General features: G+C 39.2%; 1 protein-coding gene across 2 annotated transcripts in view; it reads left to right on the top strand.

Annotated features, from left to right (window-relative positions):
- The window catches only part of LOC125027955 (talin-2-like), an 86,896-nt gene extending 68,810 nt beyond the window's left edge, over positions 1 to 18,086 (top strand). The window contains exons 14-32 of one of the 2 annotated variants that reach the window (XM_047617149.1): positions 420 to 672; positions 847 to 3,783; positions 3,913 to 4,234; positions 4,359 to 4,491; positions 4,708 to 4,883; positions 5,019 to 5,175; positions 5,309 to 5,503; positions 5,622 to 5,764; positions 6,000 to 6,123; positions 6,264 to 6,458; positions 6,900 to 7,058; positions 7,206 to 7,331; positions 11,522 to 11,638; positions 11,787 to 11,972; positions 12,122 to 12,332; positions 13,005 to 13,046; positions 14,333 to 14,460; positions 15,526 to 16,163; positions 16,534 to 18,086. In XM_047617149.1, the coding sequence (XP_047473105.1) occupies positions 420 to 672; positions 847 to 3,783; positions 3,913 to 4,234; positions 4,359 to 4,491; positions 4,708 to 4,883; positions 5,019 to 5,175; positions 5,309 to 5,503; positions 5,622 to 5,764; positions 6,000 to 6,123; positions 6,264 to 6,458; positions 6,900 to 7,058; positions 7,206 to 7,331; positions 11,522 to 11,638; positions 11,787 to 11,972; positions 12,122 to 12,332; positions 13,005 to 13,046; positions 14,333 to 14,460; positions 15,526 to 16,163; positions 16,534 to 17,002 (6,711 nt within the window). In that variant the 3' untranslated portion in view covers positions 17,003 to 18,086. The remainder of the gene's footprint in view (positions 1 to 419; positions 673 to 846; positions 3,784 to 3,912; positions 4,235 to 4,358; positions 4,492 to 4,707; positions 4,884 to 5,018; positions 5,176 to 5,308; positions 5,504 to 5,621; positions 5,765 to 5,999; positions 6,124 to 6,263; positions 6,459 to 6,899; positions 7,059 to 7,205; positions 7,332 to 11,521; positions 11,639 to 11,786; positions 11,973 to 12,121; positions 12,333 to 13,004; positions 13,047 to 14,332; positions 14,461 to 15,525; positions 16,164 to 16,533) is intronic. The other variant, XM_047617150.1, reaches the window with a different exon arrangement.
- Positions 18,087 to 25,000: the final 6,914 nt, after the last annotated feature.

The raw sequence follows: 25,000 nt of genomic DNA, 5'->3' as shown, positions 1-25,000 counted from the left end.
AATGCTCATTGTTGGCTACAGCTGTACTTTACCCTTTAATGGTGCAAGGTGTGATTGGTCTTTGTTTTTTGTGCGTGAACGTTTTGTGATATTCAGTGTTTGATGTTGTGCTGCATTATTGTCATTTGTATTGTCTTTTCTCCTTTGCAAGCTCCTTATCTTGGAGTACTCAGAATGCAAGTAGGTGGCAAGCTCTGCATCATAATTGTAATAGTATTTTTCTGTGGTGAATTCTACTTTTATTGGTTGCATGTAGACATTCAGTTGAAAATATTTTCAAGATGGCAAATATATTCTTAGGAATGTTACTAGTCCTGTAATCTGTTTAAATTTGCCTTATGGTTGATTTTTATATGTTGTTTTTCCTTTTGCTAATAAAAAAAAGGACTATTTTACCAATGTCCTCCTCAATTTACCAGGCCAAACATCCACAAGTGACCAGTGTCCTGAGCAAACCACAAAAGGCACTCGTCTCAACCATTGAAACTGGTCATGTGATTATCGAAGAATGTGCAGAAAGTCTGGAAACCAAGGCTGAGCTTCCTGAGCTGGGTACTGACCCAGCCTCCATCAAATGGAAGCAAGTAACCCTTGATTCCAACAAGCAGACTGTCACCAGCCAGATTGCTGCCATGAATGCTGCCACAGCTGAAGTTGTAACTCTGACTTCTTGTAAGTTACCTATGCTGTGTTTTGTATGTTCTATGCAGGAATACGTATCAATACTTATCAAAAAAGAGAATTTTTGTTTGGTTTTATTTTTTATACTTCTATTTATTATTATTATTAAAGTTGAGCCTGTTGCAGTTATGCTAAAAAATTTCTAATTTTTCTTTTTACCTGTAGCTGTGCACGAAGAAGTGGATCATACTGCTGTGGGAGCTGCCATTCACACCATTACTTCCAACTTGCCAGAGATGACAAAGGGTGTGCGCATGATTGCTGCCTTGCTGGAGACTGATAATGAGTCGAACAATCTACTCGGTGCAGCCAAAGTACTTTGCCATGCCTTCTCTGATCTGCTCACAGCTGCTGAACCTGAGAAGAAAGAACCTCGTCAAGGTCTGCTTACTGCTGCATCACGAGTTGGTGAGGCATCAACTGCTGTTCTCCACACTGTTGATAGTAATCTCGACCATGAAACTCAAGACATTTTGCTGGGGTTGGCCAAGGCTGTGGCAAATACCACTGCAGCTCTCATTCTAAAGGCCAAAGCAGTTGCATCTCGATGTGAAGACCAGGAGCTGCAGAATGTTGTAATAAATTCAGCCACAGCATGTGCTCTGGCAACTTCCCAGCTTGTAGCTTGTGCAAAGGTTGTTGCCCCTACAATTGACAGCCCAGCTTGCCAAAGCCAGCTGATTGAGGCAGCCAAGGAGGTAGGCCGTGCTGTTGAAGGCATGGTACAAGTATGCCAGCGGGCCACCCAAGATGAGGCACTACTAAAGGACCTTTCTCAGGCTGCAGCTGAAGTCACTCGTGCCCTTAATGATCTTCTCAATCACATCAAGACGGCTGGTGAACAGAAAGGAAGACTCAGTGTCCATGATGAAGCAGTTGAAACCATTCTTGTATCAAGTGAGAAATTGTTTGCTTCACAGGGGAATGCATCAGAAATGGTCAGGCAAGCAAAAATATTAGCTCAGGCAACCTCACACTTGATCCAGTCCATTAAGTTTGAAGCTGAAAGCCAGACAGATACTGATTTACAGAATAGATTGTTGGCTGCAGCCAAGCAACTTGCAGATGCAACAGCTAAAATGGTAGAGTCAGCTAAGCAGTGTGCTTCAAATCCTAATGATGAGAAGAGACAGTTAGAACTGAGACAGGCTGCTGAGAATGTAAGAATTGCTACCAATGCAGCAGCTAGTAATGCTTTAAAGAAGAAGATCATCAAACGTTTGGAGAATGCAGCAAAGCATGCAGCTGCAACAGGAACTCAGTGCATGGCTGCTGCACAGGGTGCTGGACCACACAACACCAGTCCAGGTACACAGGATGAGCTGATATCTGACTGTAAGGCAGTAGCTGATGTGATTCCACGACTTGTTGAGGGTGTCAAAGGAACAATCAATAACTCAGATTCTCCTCGTGCTCAGTTAGCACTTATTAACTCTTGCAATCAGTTCCTACAACCAGGTACAAAGATGGTTGCTTCAGTAAAGGCTGCCTTACCTACAGTGTCAGACCAAGCTTCAGCCCTTCAACTTAACAATTCCTCAAAACAGTTTGGTCAGGCTTTAGTAGATCTTAGATCTGCCATTGGAAAGGCACAGGAGGCTTGTGGATCACTGGAAATTGACTCTGCTTTGGATGCTATTCAGGGTCTGAAAGACGATCTCAGTGACTTGAAGGAAGCTGCTGACAAAGGCACTCTGCGTCCCCTGCCAGGTGAAACACAAGAGAGTGCAGCTCAACATCTTACAAACTCCAGCAAAACTGTGGGCTCTACCATGGCTCAGCTTCTGACTTCCTCAGCCCAAGGCAACCAGCACTTCATAGGCTTAGCATCACGGGATACTGCGCTTGCTCTGAAAGAGTTCTCGTCTGCAGTTCGTGGTGTGGTGGCTACAACAACAGACCATGGCTTGCGGGACCGTCTAATTAATGCTGCTCGTGAGGTCATGATCAAATCATCAGAACTGATAGAAGAAGCACGTATAGTGGTACAAGGTCCACAGGATGTTGCATCTCAGCAAAAGCTTGCCCAGGTGGCAAAGGGTGTCTCACAGGCTCTCAACAAGACCTTCAATCTTTTACCTGGCCAAAAGGATGTGGATGATGCTATTTTGACTATCACAGATTCAACCAATGACTTAGATGCTGGTAGGTTCCCACCCACCACAAAGCCATATGGTGAACTGCAGTCAGAGCTCAGCAATGCTGCAGCTGAACTTAACACTGTCACAACTGAAGTGGTTTCTTCAGCTCGTATCTCAACACAGCACTTAGCCACATCATCAAAGAAGTTCTCAACTGCATTTGGTAGTCTGATGGGAGTAGGCATGGAAATGGCTGGTACTACCAAAGACCAAGAAGTTCAGGGTCAGATGGTTGTCAGCCTTAAGAGTGTTTCAATGTCATCATCCAAGCTGTTGGTATCTGCTAAAGCTGTTGCAGCTGATCCCAATGCTCCTAATGCAAAGAATCAACTGGCAAGTGCTGCTCGAGCTGTAACAGATTCAATTAACAACCTTATCAATGTGTGCACTTCAGCTGCACCAGGGCAGAAAGAATGTGATAATGCTGTACGTGCCATCCAGTCCATGAGGCCTCTTCTGGATCATCCGTCAGAACCAGTGACAGATGCTTCATACTTTGAGTGTCTGGACACAGTCATGGACCGCTCTAAGAGTCTTGGAGATGCCATGACTGGCATTGCTAATCATGCCAAAAAGCTGGAACATGATAGATTTGGCAGTGCTGTTAAAGAAGTAAGTGGAGCCATCTGTGGTCTGGTGGAGAGTGCTGCTCAGGCTGCCTATCTTGTTGGCGTGTCAGACCCAACAAGTGTCGCTGGACGCCCGGGATTGGTCGATCAGTCCCAGTTTGCTCGTGCCTATGAGGCAATTATCACAGCATGTGAAACACTTTCCAACCCCAACAGTAACCAGCAGGAGGTTCTGAGTGCAGCAACCATCATTGCCAAGCATACAAGTGCATTATGCAACAGTTGCCGTGTAGCATCTGCTAAGACAAACAACCCAGTCGCAAAGAGGCACTTTGTACAGTCTGCCAAAGATGTGGCAAATGCAACAGCTCATCTAGTGAAAGAAATAAAAAGTAAGTTCAGTCTTATTACAATTTACCCAACCTTTTTATTCATTCTTGTCATAGACTAATAATGTATAAGAAGTCTTTGCACTTAAATGTGTTTTCTATGCAGAATATTAATTAATTTTATACTTGTAGCACTGGATCAGGACTACAGCAACGAGAACCGGGCTCGATGCAGTGCAGCCACCAAACCCTTGCTGGAAGCCGTGGAGAACCTGTGCACTTTTGCAAACTCACCAGATTTTGCATCAGTACCAGCTAAGATATCTAGCAAAGCTCGTGAATCACAAGAACCAATTACATCAGCAGGCAGAGCTATCATCAGTGGATCATGTTCCATGATAGAATCAGCCAAGAGTCTTGCTGTCAACCCAAAAGACCCACCAACCTGGCAGTCACTTGCTAGTCATAGCAAGAATGTATCTGACAGTATAAAGAAGCTTGTGTCATCAATAAGGTATGATTTGATTGTATGCTATAAAATATTGTATGAATAAAACCTTTTTAAGTATTGTTTTTATGGTTTTTGATGTTCAGTTAGTATGCAAGATATTAATTTTCTATTTTTCTACAATGAACAGAGACAAAGCCCCTGGACAGAAGGAGTGTGATGAAGCTATTGATAAACTTAACATGAACATAAGGGACTTAGATCAAGCATCCTTACGTGTGTTGGACCAGAACCTCCAGCAACAGACTGAAAATTCCTTGCAGGTGATTTAAAGTGTTGTGGTTTGTTGCAACTGTATTTGCCTTTTTTTTCTAATTTAGGAAATAAGCAGTTGTAATGATGTTTTGCTTGGAAAAATTAATGAGAATACTATTTTTAATTTTACCCTATCTTTGACCATTAGATCTTGTTCCTTTTCACTCCTAGTGATATTGTCCTTTTGGTTCATTGATTAATGGGTTGACCTTTATTTTCTTTAGGGCTTCAATGAACAAGTAGAGAATGCTGGACAAGCTCTTCTTAACAATATTGATAAGGTTCGTTCAGCTGCCAAGAGTGAGGCAGAGAAGCTTGGCCATTCCATCACTCAGATGTCAAGCTACTTTGACCCAATGGTCACTGCTGCTATTGGCTCTGCATCAAACATGCTCAACAAGTAAGCAGGTTTCTACAATAACATTTCTTTCTTTGCAGTGAATGAAATAGATGAATGAAATAGAACTTATGGATATTATATGCCAGTGTTAGTATCAGTAGCAGTCTTATATAGATTTATTTATTTCCAATTTAGCAAACAGCAAATGTGTCTACTGGATCAGACTAAGGCTGTTGCTGAGTATGCTTTGCAACTTGTTTATGTATCCAAGGAGGCTGGTGGTAATCCCAAGGCAGTCCATGATCATCCAGATGTGGATGATGCAGCAGATACTATGAAGGAGACACTTCAGGTTAGTTAAATATCCATTTTATAGAGAGCAGTGAATGATTACCTGAAATTAATCATCAACCGTGCCTTGACAACTTCATGTATATTTATTTATATGTATTTATTAATGTCTTTTTGCTTGCCTTTAACAACAGGAGCTACTGTCAACTGTAGAAACAATAGCCACAGAGGCTGGTGTTGTCTCAGGATTGGTTGAGTCAATCACCACAGCCATGCACAGACTTGAGGATAATGCTGTTGCTGTCTCTGATGACAGTGAGAGCTTTGTTGACTACCAGACACGCATGGTCACAGCTGCCAAAGAGATTGCAAGATTGGCCCAGGATATGGTAAGCACAATGTTTGTAGGCTTCATAGTTCTTCAGTACCTGTATGGAGGAACTAGAATGCATGAATAAAAAGACACACAATTTAATTATATGATATTAATGATGTATGCAATTTCAGGTTGGAAAGGCAGCCTCAGATGCTAGTCAGCTGGGTAATCTTGGAGCTAGTGTGTCACATCAGTACAGCTCTTTGTCCTCAGACTCTGCTGGGGCCATCCGTCAAACTTCAAATACAGAAATTGCTACTCGTCTGCGAAGCAGGTAAGCTCAACCTTTCACTTTTTGTGTATCTTTGATTTCTTTCTGTTTAAAATATGTAGTATTTACAGTATGAAAACTAAATTATTGTAAAGAACTCCTGAAGAAGATTTCAAAATGAAGTTATTTTTATCTCACCTATTTTTTATAACATAACACATTCATAACATATATCTTCTGCTATTAAGATGGGTTCAAATAATTTTAGACCTTGGCTTTAATGAATACTTATTTTCAGTGTGCATGAGCTTGGACAGGCATGTATTGACTTGGTGAAGTCAGGAGGGTCATGCCAGGCTGCTCCACGTGATACATTCTGCCAACGTGACCTTGCTGAATCTGCTCGCCATGTTGGGGAGAAGGTATGCTTTGCAGTCTTCACTTCTTAAAGGAATATTATATTTATGCAATTGGATCCTATTGAACATTTTATTAGATTCAAATTATTTACCAAGTTGTTTGTTAAAAAATTAATGTTAACATTTTGTATAATTTACTTCAGGCTTCCCATGTTATGGCTGCACTTCAAGCTGGTTCTCAAGGTACCCAGGCTTGCATCAATGCTGCTTCTACAGTCTCTGGTATCATTGGTGACCTTGATACAACCATCATGTTTGCAACAGCTGGTACTCTCAATGCTGAAAAGGAAGGTGAAAATTTCTCTGACCACAGGGAATATATTCTGAAGACTGCTAAGGTAATTATGTTTCTTATTTATGTACTTTATTGCTTTGATCTAAATATAATTTTGGCATTATTTGATGGGAGAAAGGCAGATTATACCAAGGAAAAAATTAGCTTTATAATGCTTTGGCTGAAATTTGTTTATTTTGTACTGTTTGAGTTTAGTTTTTTTGGGATACATTTTTCATAAATCTGTTAAGTTCTTCACCAATGTGCAAATACCAAGAAAAGCCGAAGTTCTCAAAAATCACTTCATTACCTAGTATTTATACACAGGTAGTAAAAGGTAGTGGAAGACAGAAATGCAATAGAAATATTTTCACTATCACAGTGAAGGAGTATTTTGTGGTGTGATGTACCTTTTCTTTTTGAGATTCTGTTTACCAAAAATATAATTTAAATTATATATACAGATTGGGGTCATATATTATTAACTTAATTTTTTGTAATACAGGCTCTCGTGGAAGATACAAAGACACTTGTGGCAGGAGCAGCATCATCACAAGAACAGCTGGCTGTTGCTGCACAAAATGCTGTAACCACGATTGTTCAGTTGTCTGATGTTGTGAAGAGTGGAGCTTCCTCTCTTGGGGCAAATAATCCAGAAGCTCAGGTATAGTTTCCATTACATTTTAGTGATACAAATTCATAAAAGTAAAAATGTTTACCTACCTATTTTACCATGTGATGATACTCAACAAATTGCATATTAGATGTGAATTGAGCAAACATTTAGAGCCCTGACATGTCCCCTTAACAGGTGATGCTGATCAATGCAGTGAAGGATGTGGCCATGGCCCTGGGTGACCTGATCCATGCCACAAAGGCAGCATCTGGCAAGTCCCTTAATGATCCTGCCATGACCACACTAAAGGAATCAGCAAAGGTATGCATCTATATATCCTTTATTAAATATGGTAATCTGTATTGACTATAAAATGAATGCATTAATAAAAGTGCCAGACTTAATGATAACTCCAATAAACATACACTTGTATCTAATCTTTTAACAATAAGTACCGAGATCTGATAGATGGATGTATGCTCCTTGTCTGTCTGTTATATGATGATGAAATCACATTGATATGCAGTATCTGGGTCAGTGATGAATAATAGTTGAAGGGTATGAATCTGATGAAACACAAAGCATACATGAGCTTAAAAAGCTTTACTACATTATTTCTAAGGTATTGCAGTACATTGTATCAAGAAATGAATACTGGTGTGAAAAATGCAAACTGTTTGAGACTTGACAATATTTCTTATCTTTTTAAAAGTGGAAAGTGAATCAATAGAATAGAGGAATTTCAATTCAGGTTAAAGTATATAAACTTAAAAAGTCATTGTGAATAAAGCATTTGATTGATTTTTTTAAAAACAGTAAGCAAACTTGTTCATATATATAATACACACAAGAATTTGTGGCTTTGGGATTACTTCTGCCTTCTTTATGGTTATCAGAAGAGACTGAGAGGAGCAATAATTTCATTACTACAAAGTCTCTCTTTTCAGTTTTGGTATTCAATACCCTTTTAATATCTAATAGTTTAGCTCTGAAGAGTGACTAAAAGCCATAACTTTGATGATGACACTGCATGCTACCTGGAAGGGTGGACTTTTTTCATGTTGTTTCTGTGGGCCTCATGACTGCTTGGGCTGAATCGCACGTTATTTGGTCTTCCCCTCGTAAAATTGCCTGCAACTAGATATACGGTCATTTCCAACCCTAACATATCCATTACATTTTTGTTGTCTCTTTAAGGCAGAGAACCAAGATTCAAAGTACTATAATGAAAGTCCACCAGTTCCCAGTAGGATGAAGTGTTTCAGTCTATAAGGGTTGTCACTTTGTTGTCAGTATTACTGAAAATGAAAAAAGGGTGAAAGATACATGTTCTCTATACTCTGTGCCAAGACAAAAATGCAGTGGCTCTCCCCCTTCTTAAATGTTTATGAATATGATCTTTTTTCTTTTTCTTTTTTTTTTTCTTTTTTTTTTATATAAAGTAGAGAGCAGTGTTCAGTTCAGCTGTGGCATTTCCCAAATTCAGGGCTAAACATAAATCTGGGTTCTCTGCCAAGCAGGGTTGGTCTGACTACTATGAGTCGGATCGAGAGTGGCTCATGTCGGATCAGGAGGAGGAGTTGATCCGTCTACTCTCCGTTGAACACATCCCCGACAATCATCATCTGACCAGTGATATTTTGATTGAGTCCACTTAACATTGAAAGGACTCTTAGATATGTCATCTTTTGTTTACCTCTGTATTCTTCATCTTTTCTTTTCTTTTCCTCTTATTATGGACAAATTTGAATATCCACTGTACCCTTTAGATAGGTTCAATTGCTAGAAAATAATAAAACAAAAAAATAACACCTTTATGAAGATGCAGTGATATACAAGAAAATACTGAAACAACCTTGAACTCTACAAGATTTTGGTCTTAGAATAATCACTTGGCATATTCAGACAAAATTTTGGCAATTTTCTTTTGCCTTTTGTATTTTTATTGGTTTATTTATTGTAGACATTTATGAATACTAGAAATTTATTTCATGATCCTCCAATTCTTACAAAACAGTGAGTTATAGTTTTCACAATAACAGTTTTGATTGCCAAGGAAATTAAATTGGTTAGGAATCCTTTTGTTGCTCTCAGAGGATAATAATAGAGCAGTGCAAGGAATGTTCTGTGGATTGGGCATTTAAGATTTGTATTTCATTGATTTATGTAGTGTCCTTCAAAGGGCTCTAAATTTTTAAAAATTTTGGTCATTGATTCATTTTCTTTTCCCGTGACTTAATAGAGTAAGTTCAGAATTTCATAATATTAAACAATATACATTTCATGATTGAGGAATCATGTATTGATACCAAGGATATCCTTTTTCTATTGAGCACATCTATAAAAATGTTGCCATCCTATGAACACTTGTTGATTAATATATTGGCTTAGAAGATCCATGAATTAAAAGATGAAGTTTTGAAGTCTAATACAGCTTCTAGGTTTTCAGTGTATGGAACTTTTTTTAGAGTGCTCATAATTTGTAGTGCTGTGATTATAGTCATATGTCTGTACATTGTATATGAATTATTTAAAACTTGTGTTTATGTCAATAAAAGAAAAAAATCTCTCTCTTTGTCAAACATTATGATACTGGAACCAGATAGTAAAAAACAAGGGTAACTTCAGGAGAAGGACTAATAGTCTTTCATGAAAAAATAAGGAGTTGACACAGCTGATCACAAAAGTACCACTGAACTTGTGGAAGTTGATAAGGAATAGAGCAATAGATTTTAAATTAAATATCACTGGTCATGATGGCAAGAGGAAGGTGAGCTCGGAAATAACAAGGTGCACACACACTAACTTCCTGTTTCTTATTTATTTATTTTATAGACGGAAGATTCACAACTCCCTCCAAGGCATTGGCCATTATTGGGACTAACCGCATGGTTTCCCAAAAGCAACTGAGTTAACATTTAGTTTTTTATTTACTTACATCTAACATTTTTGCTTTTTTTTTGGCACGTTTATATTAACAGGTTGCTGTCTTTAGCGGTTTCAGTATGATGCATTTTACTTTGAAATATATGTGTGCTGCATATGATCGCTATTGTATATTTATAATGATGTATTCACGCACACGCACGCACACGCACACACACACACACGCACACGCACACGCACACGCACACGCACACGCACACGCACACACACACACACACACACACACACACACACACACACACACACACACACACACACACACACACACACACACACAAAAAAAGGGTATTTAGGAACAAGAATTCCACAAGTGATTTCTATAACCACCAAAATAACACAGTATTCTGTTTCATTAAATTATGTATTAGACCATACATGGGAGTCCTCCATGAGAGGACTGATTTTACTTCTGCTGCCACTGTGAAATTAGATCATTAGGTGCAGTTTAAGAACTGGAGTGTATACATCATTAAATTTGGTATTTGTATAGTTATTTTATTCACAAGGGAAGTTTATGGGGAAATAGCCCATTTTCCTTTTTGGATTGTTTTTTTGTGTTTTTGTTTCTGTAACAAGTGATATTTGATATAGTAGATGAAATAGAGCTCAGTATTACCTATCATGTCAGACTGGATGGATGGTGTGTACTGTTGAATGTCTTAACTTCAGTGTTTAGTTGATGATATACATTAATTTTAAAAGGATTTTTATTTGATAATGATGCTCTTCATATTTGATCTTCTTCTAGTTTTGGATATTTAACATTGTCTTTTGCCATCAATCAGTCTTACCAGTATTCTTGCATTTTAGTGCTGATGTCTATATGTTAAAGGGTGTACAAAATAAATTTCACATACATATTAAAACTTTACCCTGTTACATGTATCCTGCTTAGTTGCATTTTCCATGAAGTGAAAGACCCCTACTAAAAGAGTCAGCATTGAATGCTTGTCATGGTCATGTAATACTGTGTCCCTAATATCCAGGCTCATGTCTTGCCATCAGGTGTGATCTTGGTGGAGTGCCGTGGTAATTGTGGTTTGTTTGTGTTTTAAGATTTATGGCTTCTGGGGGTAATTTTCCTGTGCCTTTTCACAGGAAAGTCAAACCTTGAGAGACTTTTGCCTAACTCCCTTTTTAACCCAATGGCGACGGGTCACGGCTATCGCCGTCATAACAATACGCCCGATTTGAGGCGTGTAGCTGTCCGGAGCTGCGCCGCGCCAAAACGCCCCGAGGCAATGATTCGGCTTGATGTACCAATTTCACGCGCTCAGAGTCGGCGCGCTGCCGCCGTTCGCCAGAGCGTAGAGTTTTTTTTAATTTTCTATACCCGACGCCATTGGGTTAATATGTGTACTGTAAATAGTGTCACTCTTCTTTATTCTTTCTCTTTCAGCTTTTGAAAGACCAATCCGAATGCTGAAATCTTTCTTCATATTGATAAATTTTGGCTGTTTTGAGTAAACTCTCATGACATACATGTGAAAAATTATCCCCTTAATTTTTTTACCTTTTTTTGTTAGTACTGATACACATTGTAACTGAATACTATTTTTAAACAGGTCATGGTAACCAATGTGACCTCCTTGCTGAAGACAGTAAAGGCAGTTGAAGACGAACACACCAGAGGAACAAGAGCTCTGGAGGCCACAATTGAAGCCATTGCACAAGAGATCAGGGTTAGTTATTGTCATTTTGACTGCTTACCTATTGTATGATGAAAATAGGATATAAATTAATAGAAACTGTAGATGTTGCAAATTCAGGTACAGACTGTACTTGCAATTGACTTGCTTACTAATAGAAGAGTTCATTGTGGTTCAACAGGCCTTTGATTCTGATGAGGCTCCAAAGACCAAGGCCACCCCAGAAGACTTGGTGCGCTGCACAAAGCCTATTACTCTTGCAACCGCCAAGGCTGTTGGAGCTGGAAACAGCCTCAAGCAGGAAGATGTCATTGTGGCTGCCAATATGGGTCGTAAGGCTATTTCTGATATGCTAACAACGTGCAAGGTAATTAATATTACTTTTTTTTATTTTAAGATTTGTTATATATAAGGTATGAAGTTATATATTATTTTTTTAAAAGATGCTTAGTATTGCAAAGTGAATTGTCCAGTGTGGCAGCAGATTAATTTTTTTATGATACCTCATTTTAAAAGGCTGCTGCATGGGGAGCAGAAACTGTGGAACTTCGCTCAAAGGTGTTGACCTCAGGACATGATTTGGCCATCCAGTATCGTGAACTGCTGCAGATGGTCATGCATCTTATTCACAAGCCAAGTCCCGAGGCCCGCAATGCCCTGAGCACAGTGTCTCGCAAGATTGCTCAGTGTGTCACAGATTTAGTCTCTACATCAGAGGCTTTGAAAGGTAAGAATAGTCATGTACCTGAATGTAAGATGGCTTGTTGAATGGCTTGTTTTTGTATTAAGGCTGTCTTTTGCATAGCAGTTTATTGTTGGCTTTGTTATAAGTAAAGTAGCATTGGGAAGTGTGTGGTTCAGTATTTTGAATTAGAGAAATAGTCAGGGATGGATGGCTTTTAGGGGTGAAAAATGTAATAATTGTGAATGGGTGTTGGTGCTTTTTTTCTTTTTTTGTTGTTGTTTTCTTTTATTTATTTATTTATGATTTACGTATTTATTTATTTAAGTTTTCCAAGAGCTCATGGAACAGTCATCTATGCATGATTTGGGAGTGGCTTTGATGCATGTATTTTTAAGACAGTTTTCAATTGAAAAGTGCATTATTCACTAGGAACATTTATAGTAGTAGGATGGATTTAGACAAAGGAGGAGAGTGAAGATGTTTGGTGTTTTTTGAGTATGTAAGCGATTTTCAGAAGGAAGTGAAATATGAAGGATGCACATATCCTGCACTATGAATGCATAAAGGTCATCTCTTGTAAAAAGTAAAGAAAAGTTAATACTGGCACGGTAAGATGGCTTCCCATTCATAAAAGCAGGTAATAGAAGCATAATACAGGATATTGCACCCCACATACCCTTCCAAGTGCACACCCTTACCATGTCCCCCCTACAGCCCACTTCAAATGGCACGAGGTCGGCGTGAGTCCGCCCAGTGGTGAGTGAAGCGCACAAGTAGCCATGATATTTTCCCAGTTGTAGACTAGCATTATGCATGTACTATCCTTGTCTCCGGTCTTGTTGTAGCAGTTTCGTTAACCAAGATCTTGTGATATGATAGTGCCTCAGTGTGAGGAAGTTTTGCATATCACAGTTTCTGTATCATTCAAGATGCTTTGCATTTGTCAGTTCTCTCTGGAATGGTTATGCCATGGATATTGATTGCCTGAAAAATTCATTTCACAAAACGCTATCTTTCCAATTCTTTTAGTCTGGTGATGAGCATCTTCGTGTCCAGATGTATCTTTGAGCTTGGTAGTGGGTTGAAGGCTGTGTAGTGGCTTTGTTGTCAAGTATCAGTGTTGAACCATTTCTGTGTGTACTAGAATTGAATATTATCATGTTCTGGTTCAATTTTTATGCTTTCTTTTATGAGATGATCAGAACAGGCATGGAGGATAAAGTACAGGTGAATCTTCTGTGTAAATATTGTTATTCATTATGCATCCTCTTTTCTTAAGGGTACATATATTCAGTATGCAGAGTAGCTCATGTTGTAAATATATATTTTTATAAGGGATTCTCTTATAGAAATAGCATGGCAAGAATCCAACTGCTGAATTATTTGAATATTGACTTCTTCATGATAATGTTGGTAGAATTTTCAAAGTTAAATGACAAATATTCTATATCTTTTGGCCACTTAGGGTAGAAGCCTGGTGCTCCTGCTTAAGTAGATAGAATAAAGCTAATGTTCCTTCTAAATCTCTTGTTATTTAAGGAAATTAAAACAGATATAGTTAAGGATATTGTTAGTAGATAAAGTTGAGGTCCAATCTTCTTACAGGATTGCCTTTTTTAAGAAAATATATTAGTAGAATTATTCTTCTAGAAAAGAAAAGTTATCCATGACAAAGTATGTATACCCTCCCCCCCCAAAAAAAAAAAAAAAAAAAAAAAAATATATATATATATATATATATATATATATATATATATATATATATCTTCTGTTTTATTAAACAGTTTATTTTCAAAAGGGACAACAGACAAACTGAAGAGATTATGCTCAAGCCCTTAAATATTAAACTAAGATTGAAAAAAAAAAAAAAAAAATCATGGTTACTGGAATCTTGTCTTGTTTCATAATGTAAACTAAAAAAAAATCCCTAGAAAAAATCACAATGAGCTTCAGAAAAAAATCATTATTTTCCCTGTTTTCATTAACAAGTCTTTACCGCAAAGTTGTTGCTGAAAAATTAATGGCTCTTCCTATGCTCTCAGGTCATGATTGGGAAGATCCTGATGATCCGACTGTAATTGCTGAGAATGAACTCATCGGTGCTGCCAATTCCATTGATGCTGCTGCTCGGAAGCTGATGGCTCTAAGGCCTCGCCGCACTGAGACAAAGGTACAGCATGAACTAGGGTTGCTCTTGTTTATTTAGTAACTTTTTTTCTTATTAATTTTTTTATTTATTGTTTAAGGGTAAGAGGGGGATATTTCTCTCATGAGCACTGATGGTGTATTTTGTATTATAGGCATACCTATTGTATGTTGTAAAGATGCTGTTGTAATCAGTGATTGATTGGGTGTAAGATATGTATTTATACATTTATGAAAAAAATAAATTCCAGTGTTCCATATGCTGTAATAAGTTGATGGTAGCATGGCAAAGCAGCTAGATGTAAGATTTAGCTGAAGGATTATTAAAATGAGATATGTTTACCACTAATAAATGTAAAGTAAAAGGACGCCTTTATTACTCATAAGTATAGAACTTGTGAGTTTTACTTTTTAGGATAAATATATTGTTTATAGAATAGAAAAATGTTAACCTTAAAATGTGGGTAACACGTATATAATGCATATACAGATTTTTAACACAATTCAGGTGTATGAAGGTGTATTTGAAAACCAAATTTGGAGGGGAGTTGTTTTGGTGTAAATTTTGGAAAGCCTTTGGGAACAAGACAGCTGCCAAGAGGCTGAAGACTTGTATGATGTTCTCTTGAAGTGTCCAACAAGAATGCAGCCAGTGCAGCAAGCAAGTCATTGTTGCTTTGAGATATGTTTGATATTCTTGGTTGTTGATTGGCCTCGACTAAGAATCAAACATATTATCACAGCTCAGTGAAATATCGTCCAGAAGAACCCACGCAACTGTGATAAATACTACCCAGGGTAGAACTACAAGGAAATGTCAACTTAATACAAGTAATTAGACTATGAGGGAAATGATAGGTTACCATATACAGATGTCAGTGAGTTTTGTTTTGCCTTTAGATTTTAGAATTTTTGGGTCAATTTCATTATCCTTTACTTTTCATGTTATATCTACATGTATCTTGTAATATTCATAGATATTATACTGGTTGTAGGTATTCATGATGATTAGATGTCTTTTTGAAAATTAGCTATAAAAGTCCCAATATTAGTATACTTCATCTAATGCTTAATATATTATTCATTTCAGGAAATTGATGAATCTATGAACTTTGATGAAATCATCTTGGAGGCCTGTAAATCAATTGCAGCAGCCACAGGAGCTCTTGTGAAGGCTGCTTCTTCAGCACAACGTGAGCTTGTTGATTCAGGAAGAGTTAGGCGTCGTCCCACAGTCACCTCTGATGATGGGCAGTGGTCTGAGGGCCTGGTTTCTGCTGCTCGTCTTGTAGCCGCAGCCACTCATTCTCTGTGTGAAGCTGCTAATGCACTAGTCCAAGGGCAAGCTAGTGAAGAGAAACTGATCTCAGCTGCAAAGCAAGTGGCTGGCTCAACTGCTCAGTTGCTTGTAGCATGTAAAGTAAAAGCTGATCCAGACTCAAATGCCACCAAGCGCTTGCAGGCTGCAGGAAATGCAGTTAAGCGAGCCACAGACAACTTGGTAAAGGCTGCCCAGCAGGCCATTGAACACGAAGAAGAGTTCACAGTAGTTGTTAAAAATCGTCTTGTTGGTGGTATGGCCCAGGAGATTGATGCCCGAGAACAGGTCCTGAAAGTAGAGAGAGAACTGGCAGAGGCCAGAGCCAAGTTATTAGCTATCCGTCGTCAGAAGTATGGAAAGGATGGCAATGAATCAGGACTTTCAGATACTGATGGATATCTCTCTGGGTAAGTCCTTTTGTATGAACTGAAATATCCTTTGTACTAAATGCATGCATATTGATATATGCATACCTTGTTTATCAATGTTTTTCATTTAAGTTTATTATAATGACATTTTTCTTGAACGTCAAATAGTACTTTCAAAACTTTTTTTATATAAGAATTCAAGATAAGTTTTTTATATTGTGTTTATGGTTGAGTAGAACTATACATTTTTTACATGGGTCACAGAAAAGTTTTGTGAAATGATTTCTAGGTAAAACAGGAGCCAAATTAGCATTGTTGCTTAAATTTTGTATTTAGTGGGAATATATGAGTTATGAATTATAATTTCATAATCTTTTATTTAGTTATTCATATGCTGTTTTCTTTGCAGTTACGATTCCTCCCATGAAAATTCTGGTGTCATCACTACCACTCGTGCTGTAAAGGTTACATGCAAGTATCCGGATCCCCCACAGACAAGGTCACCAAACCTCTCCCACACCACATCATTCAACCCGAGCCCCATCCGCAGCCATCTTACTTCACACCAAACATCCCAGTCTTTCAACCAGTCACATTTCCAATCAAATGGAGGATCAGCTGATAATTCATTCAATCTGTCTGGAGCCAGCGATGGTGGTGCAGAGTTTGATGATGGACCTACATTCAAGGAAGCCCTTAGAGCATTCCAGAACAAAGGAACTGGTTCAGCTAGCTCCTCTGCCAACACCTCCTTGAACAGATCCAGCAGAACTTCCACTCAGAGTGCCCAGCAGATTCTGTCAAGCTCAACTCAGCGTATTGAACGCACCATGCACATGACCAGCTCAAACAGAAGCTATCATGTAGAGGAGAGCTGAAACAAGATACCAAATGCATTTACTGTGTTAGGTGTTATAGAGTAGATCTTTCCAGCCTGGTTAGAATTGCATTGCTTACATTATTGTCTCTGAAGAAATCTATTTTGTGTAGACAGACATTAAATATACTGAATATTATATATCAGCATGTATACAGGTGCAGTAATTTGAGTTCATTGTCAGGCTTCATGTCGCTTTCACCCATGTGCTTTTATGTCTGCGTGCAAGTTAGGTAAGAATTTTAAGTCCTGAACTACAGGTGCCTTTAAATGTCCATCCACAGGCATCCACTCTTGGATGTACGGAGGAAATGGACTCCAGCCTTATCACATAATATTATCCAGTTTCAATTTATAATTTTTTAAGGTTATTGTATTTCTCCCATTGCTTTAAATCAAACTAGATAGTTATTATGGGGAAAATACAACTGAAAGATAATGCTTATTGATTATAATTAATATATTGAATCCTATATTTAGAAATAAGTAATCCTTTTAATAACAGATAAACCAAATAATAAAATGTTAAATTGGAATGTTCTTTAAAAGTATAAACCATTCAGCCTCGAATGTTTCACAACTTATCCCATAGATGTAAATGAATAACAGCTGACATGCTTACATTTTGGTTACTGAATTAACATTTTGGTGCTGAAAATTTTCTTATATTAGTCACATAAAACATATCATGATGTACAGTTGTAATGTATGCTATTGTAATGTAGCTTAGTACAAAGAGGGTAAATAAGAGGGAGGGGGAATTTTTATGAAATAGAAGATTTATAAGTTATTTATTGTTAATTAACCTGATAGAGCTTCTTAAATGTCATGTAATCAATATTACTTATTGCTTTTAGAATTTGTAGGGGAAAGTTTTTGTGATTGATTTCTCTCCTTTTTAAGACATGAAAAATATGTATACTTAAATGTATACTTATATTCTCCCTCTCTCTGTGCACTGCCCACCACCTTGTTCTTGCGAGCCCACTCCAGTAAATCCGTCGCAAAAGAAACAGTGCCTAGGGTCAGAAGGCCCTTGTGTCTTACCGTCTAACATGTAACATATAATAAAAGTGTGTATGCAAGTCATGCTTTTCAAAAACCCTAAAAATTCTTATGATTCTTATCTAAGAAACTTTTTTTTTCCTTTTTTTTACAATTGGCTGCATTAGGTTATATTTTGTTCTCAAAACAGGATATATATATCCTTAATTCTGTGCTTTTAAATCCTTCTCAAATGACCTTGAAGTCTTCCCATTATGCCATGCTTAGAGTTGGCTTGAATATGAAGTAGACCTCCAAGCACTCCAGGACTTAACATATTTTAAACTTTAACATGTTATATACTGCCTTCTACATTTTGGCAATACTCTGAGATTGAAACTATTTCCAACCTTTAAAATTATATTTATATATTTGGTTGAAATAAAACCTTGAGTTATGGAAGATCTAAAAAAAAAATGCCTTTATATCTGTTTGATGAACTCTGATGGAATATTAAGGTATCTTTCTTTGTGATAGCAAAAGGTACTGTCAACTCCTAACAACTACCAGTGACCTGGATACAAACATGCACAGTGGATACTTTTTTCAGATTGTAAGAGTAAAATCTAAAATAAAATTACATTAACTGTAGAGGTATTTTCAATTATTAATCCACAAGAAGGCAAACAACATGCAAGTAAAAATGTGAAAATATTATACTTTGTACTTCAGAATATCTTTCATATGCATCTACCTGAACAGTGATACATAGTTTTATAAGGTTAAATTTGAATGAAAAGTCAAATTATGAATGGTTTACGAGAACATACACTAATACAGAACTTATTTTAACTCTTGGTATATGTGAAACTGGCATCAAATGAGCACCCCTCCAATCCCTCGCCCGTTGTTGTCATGGGGGGGCTTAGGAGACGGAGACTGGGACCCAATGCTGGGGAACTCCCCAACCTTGGGACTCAGCCCTCGACTTAACAAATTTTGCATGGTCTTTTTTTTCCCCCTCCTACTTTTTGAAAGGATGAAAGGCTGACTTTGTGCCAGTCCTGAACGGCCTGAGGGAGCCATGGGCACGGTATTCCCCTGCTTTAGTTGTCTAGCCCTTACCCCTCAAGCGACCCTGAGGGGTGGACAGTTTCTCTCCCCAACATACTCCAGGCTTATCATGGCCAACAATGAATAACCATTAACCATTAACCATTAACCATTAACCATACCATTATTAGAGGCAATTGCCTCTTCATCAAATAGCTCCACCAATTCAAACTCGCCCGATTCCCTGACCCCAGGCTCTCCTTTGACCACGGCTCTGAACACTACAACTAATACCCCCTCCTCAATGCCGACTAGTACAGTATCCACCCTAATTAACACCCCAGGAGACATTTCTACTCCCAACATGCTCAACTGCAACAACTATACCCCCACAACCTTCTTCATCAACTACCCCATCCTCCCTTATTACTACCTTACAACCTTATTGTCCACCTCCCCATAACACTACCTTCCTCTTCCACACGCCCCCGTCCTTCTACTAGCCCCATCTCTACAAAATTCTTAAATACTCTATTTAGCCCAGCCAAATGGGACCGATTTTTCATGATCCCTCCCACAGCTTCTCACACTTTCTGCTTTGACAACCTGTTTTCATTCCTCAAATGCATATACATCCTTCACTTGATCTAACCCCTATACATTACCTTACCCGACCTTAACCCATTTACTCGTCAATTCCTTTGCCCAGCTTTGACAACTAATCACTAACTCAACCACCCTTCACAACCATTTACTATAGTGCTACATGACCTTAGATGTCTAGCACATTTATTTTGCTTTTAACCATTAACCATTAACCATTACTCCCACAACCTTCTTCATCAACCCTCTTCATCTCCCCTAATTACTACCTTACAACCTTATTGCCCACCTCCCCATAACACTACCCCCCTCAGCCAAATGGGACCGATTTTTCGTGATCTCTCCCACAGCTCCCTACTCTAAAAACACCCTTCTCTTCCAGCAATGGAATTTTGCATGGTCTTTTTTTTCCCCCTCCTACTTTTTGAAAGGATGAAAGGCTGACTTTGTGCCAGTCCTGAACGGCCTGAGGGAGCCATGGGCACGGTATTCCCCTGCTTTAGTTGTCTAGCCCTTACCCCTCAAGCGACCCTGAGGGGTGGACAGTTTCTCTCCCCAACATACTCCAGGCTTATCATGGCCAACAATGAATAACCATTAACCATTAACCATTAACCATACCATTATTAGAGGCAATTGCCTCTTCATCAAATAGCTCCACCAATTCAAACTCGCCCGATTCCCTGACCCCAGGCTCTCCTTTGACCACGGCTCTGAACACTACAACTAATACCCCCTCCTCAATGCCGACTAGTACAGTATCCACCCTAATCAACACCCCAGGAGACATTTCTACTCCCAACATGCTCAACTGCAACAACTATACCCCCACAACCTTCTTCATCAACTACCCCATCCTCCCTTATTACTACCTTACAACCTTATTGTCCACCTCCTCATAACACTACCTTCCTCAACACTACTCCCTCTTCCACATGCCCCCGTCCTTCTACTACCCCCATCTCTTAAATAATCTATTTAGCCCAGCCAAATGGGACCGATTTTCGTGATCCCTCCCACAGTTTCTCACACTTTCTGCTTTGACAACCTGTTTTCATTCCTCAAATGCATATACATCCTTCACTTGATCTAACCCCTATACATTACCTTACCCAACCTTAACCCATTTACTCGTCAATTCCTTTGCCCAGCTTTGACAACTAATCACTAACTCAACCACCCTTCACAACCATTTACTATAGTGCTACATGGCTTAATGGCAAAATTTATGAATAACCATTAACCATTAACCATTATCCAACCTTCTTATCAAGCCTTTGCTCCCTATTCTATCAAATTAGCTCCAACCAATTCAACTCGCCCGATTTCTGACTCCCAGCCTCCTACTTACCACCTTTCTTCTGACATGGAATGCAATGGTCTTTTTTTTCCCCCTCCTCTAATGGAAAGTACTGTGTGCCACCTAACAGCCTAGGAGACATTTCTATTCCCACTGCTTATTGCAACACTTACCCCCACAACCTGTCATTTCTCCCAACTACCCCATCCTCCCTTTATTAACTACCATTACATACCTTATTAGGCCACCTCTCATAAATAGCTCCACAATTCAAACTCGCCTCTTCCACATGACCCCGTCTCCTTTACACGGCTCTAAACTCAAATAACTATTTCCCCTCTAATGACCGATTACGTGATCCCTATCCCCAGAGCATTTTACTCAACATGCTTCACTGCAAAACTATACCCCACACCTTCTTCATCAACTACCCATCCTCCCTTATTACACCTTACACCTTATTGTCCACCTCCTCATAACATCTACCTTCCTCAACACTACTCCCTTACATCGTCCTTTACTACCCACATCTCTACAATTCTTAAATAACTATTTAGCCAGCAAATGGACCATTTTCTGATCCCTCCACCAGTTTCTCACATTTGCTTTGACAAGTTTCATCCAAATGTATATCCTTCACTTGATTAACCCATAATTACCTTACCAACTTAACCATTATCAATTTTTGAACTACAACTAATCACTAACAACCACCCTCACTCATTTACTTAGTGTACATGACCAATGTCTAGCAATTATTTTGCTTTAACCATTAACCATAAAAAGGCCATTTCTTACTATTTACAATTCTTGAAAGGGTGTATCACCATTAAACCATAGGTTGGTTCCTTACATATTCCATTCATTTACACAGGTATTGGAGTCAAACCAAACTGATTCCATGCCTAATCAGACATGGAAATAGAGCAATGATTCCACGATACTTATGAATATTTGATAGAGATATGCCAAAAAAAAAAAAACATGAAGACAAAACAAAAGGGCAAGATAAAGGTGCGTTAACATGGCTACCTCTCTGTATATAGTAAAATAAACCTTGGTGGGATCAAATGAGGAATGGGGTTTACTCTGTTGAGAGAGAGAGAGAGAGAGAGAGAGAGAGAGAGAGAGAGAGAGAGAGAGAGAGAGAGAGAGAGAGAGAGAGAGAGAGAGAGAGAGAGAGAGAGAGAGAGAGAGAGAGAGAGAGAGAGAGAGAGAGAGAGAGAGAGAGAGAGAACATAGTTTAAGGATGACGTTATTTTTACACTTAAAGTAGCAGTTGTTGCCGCCACTTGATAGTTTTATTAAAGGTGTTACATTGATATTGCCTTTGATATGCCAAAGGAAAATGAAACAAACTACATATTACTTTGAAAAATCACAAAGGTTAATGGAACTGACGCCGCCAAAGCTTGAAAATCGTTTTTGCTGGGCACGTATATTTTGTTAATTAATTCCTATAATCAAATGACATTGTCCAATCATTGCACCTATATCCCTTACCAACACGCAAATGCACAATGATGATTAGATTTAATAATTAGCAATATCATTTTAATGTATAATCTACTAACGAGCTTCCAGTTCTAGCATAGTTATGCAGTTCATTTGACAACAACAAAATACAAATCGAGCAGACCGCTAGAAGAATGGGTCATCTCTAAAAAAAACACTAAATCAGCTTCCTTTCTTGAACACAAGGTCTCTCAGAAGCAATCTACAAAGCAGCAGATGAACCTCCATTGTGGGAACTGCGCAGGAAATGTACTGTTAATGAATCATCAGCTACACATATCAACAGATACACACATTATAATAGGTACACATTTAGCGCTTTAGGGCCCGATGATGAATGCTCATATACATTAAATGATAAACAGCAATGTTGAAGGAAAATAATGTGAGCATGGAAGATAGTACATGGTGTCATCCATTGAAACCCTTCGAACTCTTCGGCGAACATGATACTGTCATAGTTTAACAGTACTTTTTTTTATTTACATTGTATATGTATAAGACCTACATGGAGCTGGACCCTGTGTGGTTTGGTCTGTCTGCCATGTTTCTCTCTCTTCGTCTGCTGAGACGAGTCCTATTATGCGGTACCATCCGGTCTTGCTCTGCATTGTTTACAGTGTGTGTGTGTGTGTGTGTGTGTGTGTGTGTGTGTGTGTGTGTGTGTGTGTGTGTGTGTGTGTGTGTGTGTGTGTGTGTGTGTGTGTGTGTGTGTGTGTGTGTGTGTGTGTGTGTGTGTGCATGTGTGTGCATGTGTGTGCATGTGTGTGCGTGCGTGTGCGTGCGTGTGCGTGCGTGTGCGTGCGTGTACGTGCGTGCGTGCGTGCGTGCGTGTGTGTGTGTGTGAACAATAAGGATTCGCCTGCCGACCCCGATGCTGATGACGAAGGATTCCAACTTGTTCGGATAAAAAGAAGAAAATAAAAGACCGCATCACGTGACTCCAGCAACTTGACTGACAACCGGAGAGAAGACTAACCAACGCGAACCTATCGCCACCCGGGTGAGGTACATAAGACTGGCCTATCCCGAAGACACGTCTACCGTCGATAAAATCAGGTGGATGAGGGAGGTCAGTCAGCTGCCGCCCCACTAAGAGGAAGGCCCGTTAGACATGGTGCAGGGGAAGTGGACATCCTCTCGCTACGTCTACGTATGACGGGAGCAACAAAACTACGTGGCCCTAATGGTTAATGGCACTTTCGCGGGGATTTCCCTCCAGAACAAAGACGACTATCAGTCCAAAAGCAAAAGATACCGGGAATACCTGGTTACCATGTTTCCGAAGGAGGCCGCCGCAGAGGAAACACTGCCACTTCCGAATGTTTTTAAATCTCGGATTTACAAGGACGGAGAGCCCTTAAATAGGATTACCATTGTATGGAGTGGAGAACAGCCACCACCTAAAGAGTATCAATTCTTTGGAAGATACATAGAGCCGAGCTCCATTCGACCGCGGAGCTCAGAGGTTGTGGCCTTCTACAAATGCCAGGGTTACAGCCACGTAGCTAAATATTGCAGGGAAGAAACAGCTTGTGCTATCTGTGCAGAAGCTCGCCATGCAAAGAACTAGCCGGCAAGAAAGAACGAGAAGGACAACGACGACGAAGACACTGTCACCATCGTAAAGGAATGCGTTAGGTGCGGGGCACAAGGTGTGACGGCCTGGCACCGTAACTGCCCCACAAGCCGCCACGCGTACAACACACACACACACACACACACACACACACACACACACACACACACACACACACACACACACACACACACACACACACACACACACACACACACACACACACACACACACACACACACACACGGTAAACAAGCCGCCGTACATAACCCACCCTCCCCGCCCCTGCCCCGATCGCGGAGTGGCGATGCCCAGCCGCACTACACCCCACCTAGTGCCGCCTGACGTCCCCAACCCACAGGAATTCCTGCAACTGCCAAGAGGATTCCCCATCCCAGGAAACAGTGCCACAGAAGTAACCAATAGTGAAAAAAATCAAGGAAATGACCGAGGAAATAAGAAGCCTCAAACAGATCTTGCTGAATTGAAAAATATGTTAATGGAAAAAAGTGATAGTGTAGACAGGGAAAATATGCTTCCTAATGATATTAGTGATGTTAAAAATACTAATGAGGTCTGATATTATGCACGATGGCATCGACGAATCATCTGAAAGCGGTGACGACAGTGAAAATAACGTCGACGACGATGTGTAGGAAACGGTACTGTGGGAAAACACTCAGAAAATAATGTCACGTACGGATTATACGTATAATATCAATATGAGGAAAATGCACAGAATCTGTGCAAATAAACAAGATGCAACACAGATATGTAATGCTATAAAAGGCATATGCAGATTAAAGGGCTTCATTAAGCACATATTTGACCAATCAGCTAATCATATGGTGTGATGGGGAGCAAGAAAACAATTACTTTTCTCTCATGGAACATACGTGGTGTCAACCGTATTAAACCGAATTAATTACTTCCTTTACTATATTCATAACGATAAAGTTGACGTT

The sequence above is a fragment of the Penaeus chinensis genome, chromosome 8, assembly GCF_019202785.1.
Source record: "Penaeus chinensis breed Huanghai No. 1 chromosome 8, ASM1920278v2, whole genome shotgun sequence".
Taxonomy (NCBI): Eukaryota; Metazoa; Arthropoda; class Malacostraca; order Decapoda; family Penaeidae; genus Penaeus; species Penaeus chinensis.
This window is presented reverse-complemented; position numbering and strand designations above follow the sequence as displayed.